Below are 18930 nucleotides of genomic sequence, written 5' to 3'. Positions count from 1 at the left end.
GTAACCCAACTACTAGTACTAATATAAGCCCTACAGAATCTGTTCTCATTTTGTTCATTTATTTTGGTTCACTTAACTTGTAGATGGTTGTTTGCACTGCTGGATCCGCCCCCATACTACACCGGTCAACAGCCATTTTGTGCTGGATTCCATCGTCGGACAGCTCGTCAACTGTGTTTCCACTGTAGCAGGCAGTTCCACCCATCACTGTTACGTCTTAAACTCCACACTTCCATAATCACTTGCACTAACACAACGTAGATTTTTGGGCAATTGTTTCATTTGGTGGTGGCCAGCCTCAGTTATCTTCTCTCCATCTGCAGAACGTATTGTGCAGCCTGATTGGTAGCATGATGACTTAAGGTTCAACGTCTCGTCTTCCTTGGCCTTCCTGGATACTGCGGCTGCAGTATCGCCAGGTCGACTCGCTCCTTAGTGTTGCTTTGGGATCCAATATCCTTAATACCTGACGTCCATTAGCCGCCGCATCTTCATAGTACGCGCCGTCCCACAATGTGTGTTCTGGTGCGCCCGCACTGCCGCAGGTGCAACTCTCATTCATCTATCTTTTGATTTTGTATAGAAACGTAACATATCTACATCTTCGTCTACACAGGTACTCCGCGAGCCACCGTACGGTGCGTGGCGAAGCGTACCCTGGACCACCACTTGTCAAATCCTGTGCGCTTCCACTCGCAAACAGAGCGAGGGAAAAACGACTGTCTGTATACCTCGTAATTTTTCGTATCTTATCTTCGTGGTCCTTACGCGCAATATATGTTGGTGGTAGTAGACTCGTTAGGCAGTCAACTTCAAATGCCGGTTCACTAAATTTTCTCAATAGCGTTTCTCGAAAAGAACATCGCCTTCCCTCCAGTGATTCCCATTTTATTTCCTAAAGCATCTCCGTAACAGCTACGTGTTCTTCTAACCTACCGGGAATAAATGTAGCAGCCCGCCTCCGAATTTCTTCAATGTCTTTCTTCAACCCGACAGTATACGTGTGCCAAGCAGTAGAGCAGGACCCAAGAATAGGTCGCACCAGCGTCCTATATGCGGTCTCCTTTACAGGTGAACAACTCTTTCCTAAACTTCTCCCAACAAACCGAAGTTTACCATTCGCCTTCCCTACCACAGTCCTCAAGCTCGGCCATGGCTAGTCAGTCCACTCGATGGGTTAAGAAACCTCGTTTTTAATCTCTCCCTGATATTAGGGAGAAATTCATACATTCTCCTGCCTGTGATTGAAATGTCCCATTCATTTTGCAACAGTTGCAACACGCAATCTTTTATTACCTTTCTCGAATTGGCCTCAGTTCCAAGCACCCTTCGTACTTCCATGTGACTTTCTTTAACCAGTAAAAGTTTCTCCTTTTCCTAGTTTTCAAGTCCAGTGTGCATATTCCTTAAATTACTAACAAAGCAAAGTGCAGTTATGAGCTCTCATGGGTGTATAAAAAAAATGGCTCTGAGCACTATGGGACTCAACTGCTGAGGTCATTAGTCCCCTAGAACTTAGAACTAGTGAAACCTAACTAACCTAAGGACATCACAAACATCCATGCCCGAGGCAGGATTCGAACCTGCGACCGTAGCGGTCTTGCGGTTCCAGACTGCAGCGCCTTTAACCGCACGGCCACTTCGGCCGGCATGGGTGTATAAATACCACCTCCAAATTAAATGTCATTTCTACGTAGTTAAGATGATCGAAACCTTCAAACGCCGCCAATAGATGGAAGTATCGGTGCCAGTGTGCTAACAAATTCAGTTTGAAGATGTAGATAGCGGATGAAGTGCGAAGTTCAACGGGGTACCGAGTTTAGAGGAAAGTCCCTGGTTGGAACACATTGCTAACCGGGGGATTCTTACGAAGCGAGTGTAGTGTCACGAAAATAAGTATGGGTTTGGTGATGGTAAACTGATAAAGACAGGAAAGATATGCGATAGGAAGAAAGATCAGGGAGGCTAAGCACCTGCACGTCAGACGACCATCAGTGCCTTGTAGACGGGTCCATTCAAGACGATCGTTGCATTTATGTGTGACAGGCTGCACACGCACTCAACATCTACCGTTGCAGCAATGTATCGCGCACAACACGGTGGGCTAGTAGAAGACGTGTTACCGAGCGAGGCGGCGCTGTGCTCAGTACACTGGACTCCCATTCGGGAGGACGAGTGGTTTCAACCCGCGTCCGGACATCTTGATCTAGGTTTCCCGGGTTTTTCCCAAATCGCTCCAGGCAAATGCCGGGATGGTTCCCATGAAAGGGCACAGCCGAATTCCTTCTCCATCCTTGAATCAAACCGCCGCACTCTGTCTATAATGATCTCGATGTCGACCGGATGTTAAATTCTACTCTTCCTTCCTTCTGTCTTTAGGAAAACGTGTTCTCTTTTGGTATGCCGCAACTCTCAGATGGGAACAAAACCAAGCGAATGAGATTTCCTTTCGAGTAGTGACTGCGGTATCGGATGGAGGGTGTTCCTTCACTACATCTTATCACCACTGGTGACGTAACATAGGTGCAACAAGTGACAACAGACATGAAGAAGGCACCAGTGTCAAGGGAACACCTCTCATCTCCCCCTTCCCCATAAGAAATGCAAAACAATATTATCTGCGATGAAGGGTAACGTCACTGACTGTTAGATGGGCAGCGTGTGCTGCTGGTTGATTTCCTCGTCCGTGGGTAGACGGTCGCTGATGGCAGTTACGATGGGATGCTTGGACAAAGATATTTTGCAGAAAAGGTGGGATTGCATTCTGAAGGTGTCGCATTGTTGCACGACAACAATCGATCGCTTATGTTTACGCATGTTAGGATCCGGCTCTTCTGACTGTGGGTTGGAACACCATCGGGAACTCGCACCAAGCGATTTTCATCTCTTCTGACCTCAAAGACAGGCCTGTTCAGTCGCCTCTTCGGAACCTATGCCGACGTTCTGTGTGCGCTTGTGGATCCTAGACCGGGACCCATGTTTCTTTTATGCCTATTTCAAGAGAGTGGATTACCGATGGAACAAGTACGTACTTAGACAACCGTGGTGACTATGTGGAAAAACAATATGCGCTAGCGCCGTGGTAACTTCGTATAACTCTTTGGTTTCTTGGATAAACCTGTCTTCGCAGAGCGATTTTTACCTTTTTGAACCACCCTCGTACATTACATAATTATATACCGTGGTATCAAATACTTACGTTTCATTGGGAAAATGGACTCTTTTGATTCGCTGTATACTATAACTCCTTTGATTCCATATATATGATTTTTACCAGGAAAGTACCCCTATCTCCAACGGCTATAATCGAATACAAATAGTTTTCAAATACGAGGATGTGCCTGTTCTACCGTTCATCAAGGGCAGTTACCTGTCTTTGTGGACGGTTGATAGCTGGCGGTCACTGAAGCAGCAGTATCGTGTACTGTTATGACCAGCAGATTCACAAGAGTCACAAATGAAGTAATATTCGGCAAAAAGATAAAAATTTCCTTGAAACAAAATGTGTTAACTCATGCAGTACTTTCTGAGTGGTGTTTCCTAAATAATAAGTTCCCATACTCGACATCCAAATGCAAATATAGACTTTTAGTTAAGTGATTAAAACACAACTGAATGGAACGAATCGTGCAAAACATATGGGTAATGCACTATTGTGGCTTTTGATGTTGGACTGCTGCAATGCAGAGACACCGAAAATGTTTTAGTGCGTCCACAGGAAGCCCGAGTTAAGTGTGCATAGTTTATATTTTATCCATCTACCTACCAGTTGTTTAAAAGGAGACAAATTGACACTATTTTGACTACTTATGATTTGAACGAGTTTTTAGATATAAATACTTTTAAAATAATTTTATGTATTTAAAGTTTACATTTTAAAAAACACAATTTTTATACTTTGCCTAGTTGCTTATATTCTCATTGCAAATTTGCACAGGGTCTACAGACAATAGCAGAACGTTCCGAGCATACAGATTTGGTGTTCTTATAACATGTAATTTGACTTTTTCTATCTTTCTTCTCTACACAGTATGCACATGTTCTCCTTTTCTCGGCTAGTGGTTTCATTGCCCTTCCTGGATCCGGTGCTACTAATGAATTCATTGACTTCTTTCTCCCTGCTGGTTGCTTTCTCAAATTGACGATGGAAGACTGACATCTCATTTTTTTATTGGTAGCCAGCATATTCCAAATTATGTATGCATTCATTACACTTACATCGATCATGTTGAAGAAAAACCACCAATGGCCAGCGCCTTGTTCTTCTCTTCACACTGTAGCATCCCATCTTCTGGTTCGTGGTGTCAAGGCCACGCTTTGTGGCATTGTATGTCATTATAACTTCAGGCTTGTGATGATGACTCCGTTGTGTGGTCATGAAGAGAACTAAGGACGGTAACAACTTTGTTTTTCTTAGGAAAATAAGAGGCTATCATTACATCTGGTTGAAAACCAAGTAATGTAGAGCATACTTAACGTCCATTAGGTATAATAAAATCGGCAGGCAGTTCACCTTTGCTTCCTCTGACAGTACCGACTAGTGTCAGATATTTTGATAACAAACCATCAGTTAAATCGTGAGATGTTAGAAACTTATCACAGGTGATATTACGTCCAGATTTTTCAAGTTCAATCACCAGGGTTTTCACAACATTCTCTCTAAGGCGTATAGCACTGGTTTTTTCCTTCTTCCCCATGTCCATTTTCATCTTCCAGCAGCAGGTTGTTGTACTGTCACAATCTGCCCAGAACTAGATGATCTACCAGGCTTTGATGGGATGTATTGTCGAAATGGACAGCGACCTCGAAATGTGAGCAACTGTTCATCCGCAGTCACGCACCATCCAGAAATGTAGTCATCCCTAAAGGTAATTTCCAACATCTCAAAAACTGCTCTCACTGGTTCCAATTTGTCACTTGACCTTCACTCACGCCGGGCTGCCTCACTGTCAAAGCGCAACACCCTCGGAATAGCATGCAAGCAGTTGCGAGACTGTGAACAGTGAACAGTGAACAGTGAACAGTGGTCGGCCATTCTCTACACTCCATACCTGACTGCTATCTTAATTTCTTGATTTGTAAACTCCAGTCAGGATCAATGCACCTATAAACTTTTATCATTTCATTCATGTCCATATCCACCCAGTTCTCATAAAAGATTCTACCTTCCTAGTTGGTCCACGTTCACACTTTGTCAGTGAGGGATACACGAAAGAAGAACGTAAAACAAGATTCTTCATTATCACAGTTCCTAATCGGACAACTTTTAGGGTCACTGGTCTTCTTTGAATACATCTTTTACTCTGCCTACCAGAAATTCCAGTTGAGGAGCTGTAGCCCATATTTCATTCCCATTACGAGAAAAATAATAAGCCATACTCAACAGAAATTGCACTAAATTGTTCTTCTCCACCTTCGCAAAGGGACTCTTCATGATGGTCATCTCTGTGTACTTCTGAGTATTCTGCGATATATACCTCTTCATCGTCATCACTAGAGATTTCACATTCACTAGGTGACATCAAGTTAGTCCCTGAATATATGTAACCCACAAAAACAAAATGCACATCATAATTTATTTTGATTAAGTAATGCCCCCAAAAATGAATGGTTCAGGGACAGGGTTTAAACGTAGTACCTTAACTTCTAAAATGATAATATCACACTGGGTATCACTATAGGATTTATTATCCTAGGACACAAAGATAATTCAATATACAATGTAATGATGCTGTAATATAATCGGCAAAAAAAAGGTATTTGAAAATGAGCTGTTGGCAAAGTCAAATGGGGTCCTACTACGTAACTATAGTTCCCTGCATTGTATTGTGAGCAGGATGGAATTTCAAATGGATTAAAAACTCGACTACGCTGTGAACAGTGATTGAGTAAGATTACATATCTATAGGTTCAAATATGCAAAAATTCCGGGTGTGGCCACCACAGTGCGATGGTGCATGTAGCTGAGAGAATGAGCACGAATAAACAAGTTTCTCCCTCGCTGGTGCTGTGAATACTTTATCAAACTATGAAGTCGGGTCGTGGGTAGACAGCTATCAGCACTGGGTTGCTCTACAGACTGCAAACAGGATTGCCGACCTCCATCACGAGCTGCAACAGCGGATAATTTCCCGACATGTCATGGATTCGGACGATAACTTGTTCCAACCGAAGATTATGAATGTAATCTGCTGATCTTTGAACGGGATACACTGACAGTAATCACTCCTATGTCGACCACAGATTTGGTCTGCTACCCCACGATTAAACACTATCTCTGACGGACAAGAGGAGACGCCACGACCTCTGTCTTTGGCCACCCAGATGAGACTCCTCGAAAACTCTCCTCAGCGCATCTACTCTGTATAAGTAGTGTGCCTCAGTCCCTCCACGCCCCAACACTTCCAATCGTGGCTGCCCGGGAGAACATACAAAACCCTTCCAAAACCACCATGCAAAATTCTCCTTTAATAGTGAGACTTGCCACAAAATTTCAGTGGCGCTCTATGACATCAGAACGAACTATTTCCAGCCCTCCAATCATCTTTCTCCTGTTTTGCCGCGCAGGAGGAGAAACTGCACCTGAGCACCGCAAAACACAGTCTGTGTGCGGCGCCTACCTGTCAGGCACCCCACAGTGTGAAGACATCAAGTTCTGAGAACGACATCCTCACAGTCCACATGCCTGGCGATGAGACGGCGGCCAGTAAGCCGTACTCAGCGGTGCAACTACACTACTGGCCATTAAATTTCTACAACAAGAAGAAATTCATATGATAAACGGGTATTCATTGGACAAATATATTATACTAGAACTGACATGTTATTTTATTTTCACGCAGTTTGGGTGCATAGATCTTGAGAAATCAGTACCCAGAACAACCACCTCTGGCCGTAATAACGGCCTTGATACGCCTGGGTATTCAGTCAAACAGAGCTTGGATAGCGTGTACAGGTACAGATGCCCATGCAGCTTCAACACGATACAATAGTTTATCAAGAGTAGTGACTGGCGTATTGTGTCGAGCCAGTTGCTCGGCCACCATTGACCAGACGTTTTCAGTTGGTGAGAGATCTGGAGAATGTGCTGGCCAGGGCAGCAGTCGAACATTTTCTGTATCCAGAAAGGCCCCTACAGGACCTGCAACATGCGGTCGTGCATTATCCTGCTGAAATGTAGGGTTTCACAGGGATCGAATGAAGGATATAGCCACGGGTTCTAACACATCTTAAATCTAACGTCCACTGTTCAAAGTGCCAAGGTCACCGAGACGTGTAACCAATGGCACCCCATACCATCACGCTGGGTGATACGCCAGTATGGCGATGACGAATACACGCTTCCAATGTGCGTTCACCGCTATATCGCCAAACACGGATGCGACCATCATGATGCTGTAAACAGAACCTGGATTCATTCGAAAAAATTACGTTTTGCCATTCGTGCACCCAGGTTCGTCGTTGAGTACACCATCGCAGGCGCTCCTGTCTGTAATGCAGGGTCAAGGGTAACCGCAGCCATGGTCTCCGAGCTGATAGTTCATGCTGCTGCAAACGTCGTCGAACTGTTCGTGCAGTCGGTCGCGGTGGCCCAGCGGTTCTAGGCGCTTCATCCCGGAACCGCGCGGCTGCTACGGTCGCAGGTTCGAATCCTGCCTCGGACATGGATGAGTGTGGTGTTGGATGGTTCAAATGGCTCTGAGCACTATGCGACTTAACTTCTGAGGTCATCAGCCGCCTAGAACTTAGAACTAATTAAACCTAACTAATCTAAGGGCATCACACACATCCATGCCCGAGGCAGGATTCGAACCTGCGACCGTAGCGGTCACGCGGTTCCAGACTGTAGCGCCTAGAACCGCACGGCCACTCCGGCCGGCGAGTGTGGTGCCCTTAGGTTAGTCAGGTTTAAGTAGTTCTAAGTTCTAGGGGACTGATGACCTCAGATAGTGCTCAGAGCCATTTGAACTATTTGAACTGTTCGTGCAGATGGTTGTTGTCTTGCAAACGTCCCCATCTGTTGACTTAGGGATCAAGACGTGGCTGCACGATCCGTTACAGCCATGTGGATAAGATGCCTGTCATCTCGACTGCTAGTGATACGAGGCCTTTGGGATCCAGTACGGCGTTCGGTATTACCGTCCTGAACCCATCGATTCCATATTCTGCTAACAGTCATTAGATCTCGACCAACGCGAGCAGCAATGTCACGATACGATAAACCGCAATCGCGAGAGGCTACAATCCGACCTTTATCAAAGTCGGAAACGAGATGGTACGCATTTCTCCTCCTTACACGAGGCATCACAACAACATTACACCAGGCAACGCCGGTCAACTGCTGTTTGTGTATGAGAAATCGGTTGGAAACTTTCCTCATGTCAGCACGTTGTAGGTGCCGCCACCGGCACCAACCTTGTGTGAATGCTCTGAAAAGCTAATCATTTGCATATCACAGTATCTTCTTCCTGTCGGCTAAATTTCGCGTCTGTAGCACGTCATCTTCGTGGTGTAGCAATTTTAATGGCCACTAGTGTATTTTGCGAGACGCCAGCCAGTCGTTTCCTCTGCCAGGCTACTGTCCTCTACACCCCGGCTGATACAAATACGTACCGCCGACCATTACCCAGGGATCGTCTTTGTCATCATCGGTCCCTAGACTTACACACTACTTAAACTAACTGACGCTAAGGACAACAAACACACCCATGGCAGGGGGAGGACTCGAACCTTCGACGAGAGGGGCCGATCGCCTTTGTCGATACCCCACTATTGTCACCGACCGACCGCCTGCTGGTAACTCTCTGGTCTTAGTAGCGAGTAGATAATAAAATATAGTTCCCAGGTGTTTTCCCTAACAGTACTACACTACTACGCGTGATTTTTTCAAGCGCACCATTCCTCGCAGAATGGCCACACTCGCTGATTCGGTAGAAAAATATAGAAATGAGACCAGAGAGAATACCCAATTTATGCAGGGCAAACGAAGTTAGACCTCACTGTACCCGACCACAAGTTATTTCATGAACTTAATCGGCCCCTCTCCCACTGATAACATTTCGAGTGAGTGATAGAAGTTGAATAAAGGAAAAAAAAAAGTAACGCGGCAAGCCAAAAAGAGCTAGGAGCAAATGTAGACGTGTGCTTTGTCGGAGATTTTGTTTGGTTTAAGAAGGTAATGAACTCTCTGTACTGTCGCAGCTGGTGTTGGAAATGTACCTGCCGATGCCAGACGGCGGGACAGAAGACAAGCCTACGGTGCTCAAGTTGCCGGACCCCTGTCGCACCCTGAAGTCATCCATGCCCGACATGCTGGATGCCATAGCCTCCATGGTCAACCGGGAGGCGGAGTGTCCTACTCCAAAGGTACGAATCATCACATACTTTCACAAACTAAACGTTGCCAGCTTTACAATAAGATATATATTTGGCTCCCTGTCGCTATACGGCGAAAGAAGATCCATACAGTTAACGCGCACTTGGTGCGGCTGCGTTGTGCGTCTGTCGCGGCCAGTAACGTAAAGCGTTTTTGTTTACGTTTCCGTGGCAACAGCACAGTGCTATCGTTATTGTTAGCGACTGTAGGTGTTAGACGCTTCTGTCGGCAGGACTCTGCTCCTCGCGTTCGGGAGTTGCCAACTATGATGCCAGTAGCCAGGGATCTTCCCTCGCCATATGCAATTTGGATAGAAAGAACTGTACTTGTTGTTTCTGTCCTGTCCTGTTGTTCTTCCAATGGTAAAGTGTGCAATATGCTTTAATCCTGTTCACGTGCTTAATGTAGACATAAAGCGGTCCTTGCGCACGCAGTAGCTGCGGCAGTAGCCAGTGCAGAATGATTTTCAAGAACTTGCTTAGATCACAGGGATTTTCTGTCCACGTAACAGCCTCACTGTTGACCCTCTGTTAGGGTCAGTTACTGACTTTAATCACTTTAAAATTTTTTATCTAAAAAAACTTGTATTTCAGAACTGTGTAACTTTTAAATTTCGATTACAGAGTCGTCCTGTATTCTGATCTAGAATAGCTTTTGCTACCCTTCTTCTGAACACGAACATTAATTGTACACATCACTTTCATTTGCCAGTTGCTCTATACTGAATCTATTTGTTAATGAAATTGAGTATAAAGATTGGCTATCAGCAATGCACAGAATGTATTCTTCATCAATCACAACACATTGCTTAACTGTCGCGTATTTAAACTATGCCCTCTTAGAAAATGGTTCTACAGAATTATATGAAAATTTTACAAATGAATATACTCCCCTAATTTCATCTCAGAAATTCGATTGATTCTTATCTGCAATGGATAACTCAGCTCTTCTCTGTCTTGTTTACAAGGATATCAAGTATGCAGCATGGGAAGTCAGACCGTGTTGAGAGTAAGGGCACTTCGACTGTCAAAATTTTATCAGTAAACCGTCGACGTATTAGTAACAAATTTCTAGAATTTATTGCCCTCCAGGAAAGCTCTCGTTCACAAATTATTCTTGGAGCCGAAAGCTGGCTGAAACCCGAAGTGGAGAGCTTTGAGATATTTAGCGAGTCGAGGAATGTATAAAGGAAAGACAAACGGCTCTGAGCACTATGGGACTTAACTTCTGAGGTCATCAGTCCCCTAGAACTTAGAACTACTTAAACCTAACTAACCTAAGGACATCACACACAACCATGTCCGGGGCAGGATTCGAACCTGCGACCGTAGCGATCGCGCGGCTCCAGACTGTAGAGCCTAGAAAGGCTCGGCCACACCGGCCGCCAAAGGAAAGACAGATATTAGCGGCCATAGTAGGGGAGGGGGGGCGAGGGGGGGGGGGGGGGGAAGCGGGAGTGTTGATTGCAAATTGGCAAAAATATTGTCGCTATTGAGGTCGAAGTGGAGTGCGACAGTGAAGTTATCTGGTAGCGTGTAACCAGGTGTAGGTGAAACCAAGTTAAGCTTCTAGTTATAAGCTCGTAAAATAATACACAAACGAACACTCTACCTTCCTGTGCTGCTGCTCGAACGGAGCTGTCTTACAACCGTCACTGACTGTTCATACTGTTCATACGGAACAAACGACTGTGGCCATGTAGTTTTACCGATAGTAGGTGATGACTTTTTGTATATATGTATGTATATATGTCTTTCTCGACATTCGTGTTTCTGCAGAAGACTGTGTTGCTTGCGCATATGATTTTCCCTGCTGTGCTATGACATTTAAAAATCCGTATGCTTCTTTTACGTCCACAGGGAAATTACAGCTTCACAGATCAGACTATGAAGATACCAGTGGACTCTATGCTTCTGCCTCTAGGGGACTACAAGGTGCACGTGGAGTCATTTCTAGAAGACAACAAAGCTTCCTGCGCCGACATGGCCTTCAAATTGGTCAATGAGTGAAAGTAAACGTTGACAATAAATACTTATGAACAAATGTAAACTTTATTTATTTCAGACGAGTCCGATATTTTTTACATTTGTACAAATTCCTATATTCTCGTAACTTTGTTTCCGTTAGCAAATGTAGTAAGAGAATGAATAAGTGATATTTTGAAGATAAAACTGCTTTAGCTGTAAGTGCTTTATGTACAAGTACGATCGGTTTCACAGCATTTTAGCTGCAGCATCGGATGCAGCCTCTACAGGTTGATAGACAAAAACTCAGGTAAGGCAAGAAAACGTAACTAAAATAAAAAGATGTACGGAACAAACATACTCTCAAAATCAAGTCATGCTCTGATCGAGAAAAGAGAATGGGATGAGCCAGCGTTCATGGTCACCAATTTTTCGCTAAGTAACGGACGTTAATTATAAAATAGCATAAAAGAACATAGAACGCTCTCGTGATACGCTCCCTTGATACCTAGAAATGAGAAAGCTAAAATAAGAACTTCCTGATAACACACTGCCTGGAAGGTAAAATACTGCTACATTCCACTCACCAGGATACCACAACGTGGTGAGCTAACGTATCCCCAATCACGCAAAAAGTGATCAAAAAGTGACAGTATGAGATCATCTGGGGATTACGTAAATTAATCAGCACCGATCCCTCATTTGCCTAAATATGATTGAACAACATTCTGGTAAAAACCCCAGTCATTCAATTTTAAATTGTGGTTCACGTTCCAAAAAAATCCAATATAAAACTATTTAAGTCTTAGGACGAAGTTAACATGAAGTGAAACAAGGCTGAATATCGTGACGTGTCTAAATAGCTCAACTGGCAGAAAGCAACCCATCGCAAAGCCAGATGCCAAGAGGCTGCACTTACCACCGCAACCGCGCGCCCCGGATGTATACCGGCATGTCAAGACGAAACTGTGGAAGCGCCATATAGCGACGCGAAGAGAAGGTTCATGTGGAGCGCCCTTGAGGATCCGTGGGTAACTAGACATGTAGAACTATGCCAGGCCTGATGGGAAACTGAGTGATCACTTATAATGGGCTAAAACTGACGTAAATTCTTAGAGACTATTATTAGTGCCAATGTTGTCCATAGGAACGCAGATCATTAAAAATTGTTCAGAATTGTAGATACTAAAATTATTGAACTGTGACATGCTTCGAGGTTTCAATTCATGTCAGTTTCATGCTAAGCCTTAAAACGGTTTTACATTGGATATTTTGGGGAATGAACCACAATTTAATATTGAATGACTGGAGTTTTTCCACCGTGTTTTTCAATCATTTTAGGCAAATGAGGGACCGGTCCTATTTAATTTATGTAATCCCATAGATGATCATATACTTTCAGTTTTTGATCACTATTTAGGTATATTGGGGCACGTTAGCTCACCAGATAGTGGTAATCATGGTGAGTGGAATGTAGCAGTATTTCACCTTCCAGAATGTTTGTTATTAGGGAGCTCTTATTCTAGCTTTCGTTCTTTATAAGGTATCAAGGGAGCGTATCATGGGAGCTTCCTATGTTGTGTTATGCTATTTTATTACTGACGTCTGTACTCAGTGAAAAACTGTTGACTGTGAACGCTGTGTCATCTCATTCTCTTGTCTTGATCAGAACATGACCTGATTTTGTGAGTCTATTAATCCCGTCTATCTTTTCAGTTTAGTTACGTTTTCTTGCCTTACATGAGTATTTGTCCCTTAATTTGTACAGCTTGCACCTGATGACACAGCTAAAATGCTGCGAAACGGGTCGTGCCTCTAAATACTTACAGCTGACGCACTCTTATCTTCAGAATGGTATATGCAGGCTATGTCTGCCCGGACTGCAAGGTCTTCTGAGTAAGTCAAAAGTGAATTAAATTCTGCAAACAATTTCGTCACTCAACTGCAAAAGCAAACGTCTGTAAATAAGTCATGCAACATTACCACACATGGGCGATGGTGGTACACAGAGGAAAAACTCAGCACTAAATATGTGATGTGCGATATGTCGAACATGAACTACGTTCTCTTATCGCATTGAGACCCGAAACTGATGGTACACCAACAGTCTGCTGTCAGCAAATACAATAATTCAGTCATATTTTTACCATTGTTAATATATGTATACACAAATAGGGAGTTTGCCGAACATGTTGACCTGCCTGCTCCTTTGTATCTAAGTGATAATTGTTGCAACACATGCTTCACGATCAGTCACCCTATTTTCTACGTGAAAGTTCTATCATGGGTAGGTTTTCCAACTACAGATTTTATGTAGCTTTCAGGCAGAACGTTTATAACGAATTATCGGGAAGCTTCGTTTCGTCGTCCACCTAATGAAAAATAATTTCCTGAGTCTATTGAGAAACGACTGGGGAGCAAGTGAACTAGCGAAATGTAGTCTCCTTTGGAGGTTTTAGTTACTTCTACGATTGAATGGTGTTTCCAGGATCAGATTTTAGTCTAGCCTTGCCCAGATATTCCGCAATCTGTTCTGTGGATTTGGATTTTTTTTATTCAGTTTCAGCATCCTGCCCTTTTAGCAAATATTAACATTCATCATAATAATGTTACCGTACCAAGTCTTATAAGATCCTCGTTGTTTTCCGAAAATACGTCGAAATCAGGCACATTTTTCTGGAAATTGTCTTACTGGGGTTTCACTAATAGCTGCACTAGGCATTTGATGAGAAATGTGTAAGCCTACAGATTGCATGGACAGTAAGCTGGTAATAAAGAAAATAGCGTTGCGTCGGATTTATGGACATAAACAGTATTACCGGAGTACAACGCTTAAGATTTTACCACATACATAAAAACATAAAACATCCAGGACTAATGTTACGAAGAGATATGAAGAACGAACACGTAAAATCTGTACTTTGGGGGCCAACATCGATTTGAAAGAAGAAACTATGAAACTGTCGAACACATTAAATCCTGAGTTACTTTTCAGACTTTCCCACAACGTATAAGCATTATTTATTGGTTTCCTCTCTAACGTGACATCTCCGTAAGAATTTCGAGCGATTAGTATGTGCGTGGTCGTTGTGGCGGTATGTTGGCTAACTGTCAGTGCGCCTGCCTTATCAGATTACCTGTGACAACAGTTGCAAATCTTTTAAATTTATTTTGAGTTGTTGTACAATAGAGCTCAGAGTTTATGCGAGAAGTTCTTGTGTTGAACACAATAATGGAAGAAAGAATGCAGTGATTATCGTTATCTACTTCAGTTAATTTCGTAGAAACGTCAATTGTACATGATATAATGAAACTATATATATTTTTGGATTTAAATTTGTTAAATACCTGCCATTGACTCTTCATCTGATACTGAAAGAAAGCCATCCATTTATTTTAAATCGCGAGGCTTTCGACTAGTCTGATACTATCTTTCATTTTCTCCTGTTTTCTGCTAATATTTCTATGTACAGACCCAAAATCATTTTTGTTCTGAATGTTCTAGTCCTTGCCCGTAACATTTCCGTCTAAACTTCTCCTTCCAACGCCCAGTTAACAAATCCTGTATTCAGTGACAGGGGTCCGACTAACCCGTCCCTATGCGTAATGTTCTTTGGTAGCGTTGTTTCCTCACCTGTTCTTTTAGGACTACTTCGTTTTTTACTGTATCCCTCCACTTGATTTTTAACATACGTCAATAGCACCAAACTGCAAATTCTCCCAGTTCCCTCTTCTCCGTATTAATCTAAACTTGTCAGAAGTTGCCTGAATAGTCGTTGACAGTTTCCGTTATCACGTATTTGCGGCAGTACCGTGTGTTGGGACGCGTGTGCCCGACGGGCTTTTTTGCCGTCATTCTTTTTGGAATTTGATGCTTTATCCATCTGTGCTCGAGTTTTACGATTTCTGTTGTACTTTTCTTGATATAGCACGACATTTTACGAAGATAGGTAATTCTTCAAACTTTTTCAAGTTCATAGTCTTTTATTTGAGCATCTTAGATACACATTTCCAGTGGAAAATCGTGGGCTTATTTTGAGAGTGCATAGATTGTGATTTTCTGCTGCAGTAATTGGCGGAAAAGTTCTATCTCTAACTTTCAATCGAAACCAAATGATCGTGCTAAGCCAGTTTTCAGGCGAGTTAATGAAGTTTGAAACTCCTTCTACGAGAACAGTCGCTCATTTAGGAGCCATTCTATGGAGTCTAAACATCAGAATCAATGTCATGGTAGAGACAGAGGGATATTACAAGCAATTTTTGCCACAAATAAGAATAAAATTGCCACCAAAGGTAATTTATAGCTCACATTTCATGTGGATATCACAATCGACGCGAAAACAGAATGATGGGTATATGAAAAAAAATTCATAAAGAGGTAGGTATTTTGCGATAATGTGATATTCATGTCTGAGCAGAGTAAGGGTTTGCCGGAATTAATTACTATGAATAATGGAGAGCCATTACACGCTGTTTCTGAAATCGACAGCAGACAGTCAAAAGATACAGATGTTCTATCCTGTTCCTAAAAGACGTGTATTTAGTCTGTTCTTGTTTACCAAGAAGAGTATCGCACATGTACCTTGAAATTAAAGAACTTGTGCTGCAAAGTGAGGCAGAGAAACACAGGTTCATTTTCAAGCCAAATGTCGCCCGCTAAATTTGCTGCAAAGCTTCCAGGACGATACAATGATGTGATAAAAGTAATGGGATACCTCCTAATACCATGTCGGATCTCCTTTTCCCCTGTGTAGTGCGGCATCACGACGTCGCGTCGACTCAAAAAATGTACAAATGTGTGTGAAATCTTATGGGACGTAACTGCTAAGGTCATCAGTCCCTGAGCTTACACACTACTTAACTTAAATTATCCTAAGGACAAACACACACACACATGCCCGAGGGAGGACTCGAACCTCCGCCGGGATCAGCCGCACAGTCCGTGACTTCAGCGCCTTGGACCTCTCGGCTAAACACGCGCGGCGCGCATCGACTCAGCAAGTGATGGAAGTCCGCTGCAGAAAGCCTGAACCATGCTGCCTCTATAGCTGTCCATAACTGCGAAAGTGTTGCGGTGCAGGGTTTTGTGCATGAACTGAGCTCTCGAATACGTCCCGTAAATATTCGGTGGGATTCATGTCGGGTGATCTGGGTGGCCAAATCATTCCCCCGAACTGTTCAAGATGATCTTCAAACATCCGCGAACACTTTTGGCCTGGTCACATGGCGCATTGTGATCCATATATTCCGTCATTCTTTGGGAACATGAAGTCCATGAAAGGCTGATAATGGTCTCCAAGTAGCCGAACACAACCATTTGCAGTCAATGACTGGTGCGGCAGCACCAGCGGACCCAGTCCATTCCACGTAGACACAGCCCATACTATTACGGATCCTCCGCCAGCCTGCCCAGTGCCCTGTTGACAACTTCACTCCATGGCTTCATGGGGTGTGCGTCACACTCGAACCCTAACATCAGCTCTTACCAACTGCAGTCGGGACTCATTTCACCAGGCTACGGTTCCCCTGTCGTCTAGGATCCAACCGACATGATCACGAGCCCAGGAAAGGCGCTGCAGGTGATGTACTGTTAGCAAAGGCGCTCACGTCGATCGTCTGCTTCCATAGCCCGTTAACGCCAAATTTCGCCGCACTGTTCAAATGGTTCAGATGGCTCTGAGCACTAAGGGACTTAGCTTCTGAGGTCATCAGTCCCATAGAACTTAGAACTATTTAAACCTAACTAACCTAAGGACATCACACACACCCGTGCCCGAGGCAGGATTCGAACCTGCGACCGTAGCCGTCGCGTGGTTCTAGACTGCCGGCCGGGGTGGCCGAGCGGTTCTAGGCGCTACAGTCTGGAACCGCGCGACCGCTACAGTCGCAGGTTCGAATCCTGCCTCGGGCATGGATGTGTGTGATGTCCTTAGGTTAGTTAGGTTTAAGCAGTTCTAAGTTTTAGGGGACTGATGACCTCCGAAGTTAAGTCCCATAGCGCTCAGAGCCATTTGAACCATTTTTTGGTTCCAGACTGTAGCGCCTAGAACCGCTCGGCCACCTCGGCCGGCTCAATGGACTGTCCTAAGGGATACGTTCGTCGTACGTCCCACGTTGATTTCTGCGATTAGCTCACGCAGTGTTGCCTGTTTGTTAGCGCTGACAATTCTAATCAAACGCCATTATTCTCGGTTGTCAAGAGAAGACCGTCGGCCACCGCGTTGTCCGTGGTGGGAGGTAATGCCTCACATGTGGCATTCTTTGCACGTTCTTGACACTTTGAATCTTGGAACATCGAATTTCCTAACGATTTGTTTCAACTACTGTTCCGCTTTCAAAGTCTGTTCATTGCTGTCTTGCGGTCATAATCACGTCGGAAACCTTTTACATGACCCACCTAAGTGCAAATGACAGCTCCGCCCATACATTGGCCTTTCATTCCTCGTGTGTCCGCCCCCGGTAGCTGAATGGTCAGCGTGACGGATTATCAGTCCTCTGGGCCCGGGTTCGTTTCCCGGCTGGGTCGGGGAATTTTCTCCGCCCAGGGACTGGGTGTTGTGCTGTCCTCATCATCATCATATCATCCTCTTAGACTGCAGGTCGCCGAAGAGGGGTCAAATTGAAAGACCGGCACGCGGCGACGGGGGGCCCTAGCCATACGATTAAATAAATTCCTTGTGTACGCGGTACTATCGCCATCTGTATACGTGGTTATCACTGTCCCATGGCTTTTTCTCACCTGAGTATATGTCAGTGTGTTTCCTTTCTGTGGGATTTCGCAACTTCTATCATTTTACTTCCAGCGTCAAAGAGAGTTTTAATATTATCCTCACAAAGCTCCTTCCATGAATTTCTATAAGTGACTACACAAATCATCAAGGATAATTGCTGAAAGACCGTGACCAATTTATTGCGAAGGAGCCAGATCCCAGACATGTTGGATGAGCGACAGGTCAGCGAGTTCTCATACCGCGAAAACAGTGAAAACTGATGTTATTATTCGAAGACTTACACACGCCTCACCACATCTGCTGCATATTACCCTGCTAAAGCAGGTCACGAGGGTATGTTTACGCAAGGGGCAGTACTTCGCTGTATCCAGGGTCTCTCCAAGCCATCAGAGTTGTAGTAGGTAGGACAGGGAAACGGGGTATTCGTACAAAAACGCTACAGTTTTGCAACATTCTTTCGTCTTCCTTCGCCAGGTTAAAATCCAACCACTCTTCGGTGTGTGCGGCGCACTACACAAATCGCGGTAAGTATTGCTGCGTCGATTCGCAAGGACTTGTTGCGAGGTATGTATATTAATTTGGTCGCTCTGCAAATTCTGTTTCTCACGCAAATATCTATATGCATAGCTCACACAAAGCGAAACCATGTTACTTACTAATCTTTGTCTATGCTAAACCGCCTCTGCCTGAGAGGGCTAGCCAAGTTACACGCATTCTAAATTGAGCAGTGTTAAGTAGCAGACGTATTTTCAAAAATGATAAGGAAATTTTCTTTATAAGTGTGATACGAGATTGACGGATTTGTTTACGAATCTTTTTGATGCAATTATGGAGAGGGAAGCTAAGGCGATTATTTGTA

At 44.0% G+C, this 18930-nt stretch overlaps 1 protein-coding gene across 1 annotated transcript in view; it reads left to right on the top strand.

Moving 5' to 3' along the window:
• LOC126458538 (uncharacterized) overlaps nucleotides 1-11419 on the top strand; it is a 33620-nt gene extending 22201 nt beyond the window's left edge. The window contains exons 3-4 of the mRNA XM_050095652.1: nucleotides 9202-9366; nucleotides 11236-11419. Of these exons, the coding sequence (XP_049951609.1) occupies nucleotides 9202-9366; nucleotides 11236-11385 (315 nt within the window). The 3' untranslated portion in view covers nucleotides 11386-11419. The remainder of the gene's footprint in view (nucleotides 1-9201; nucleotides 9367-11235) is intronic.
• Nucleotides 11420-18930: the final 7511 nt, after the last annotated feature.

Source organism: Schistocerca serialis, chromosome 1 (genome assembly GCF_023864345.2).
Source record: "Schistocerca serialis cubense isolate TAMUIC-IGC-003099 chromosome 1, iqSchSeri2.2, whole genome shotgun sequence".
NCBI classification, from domain to species: domain Eukaryota; kingdom Metazoa; phylum Arthropoda; class Insecta; order Orthoptera; family Acrididae; genus Schistocerca; species Schistocerca serialis.
The sequence above is the reverse complement of the archived record's forward strand: the minus strand, read 5'-3'. Positions and strand labels throughout refer to the sequence as shown.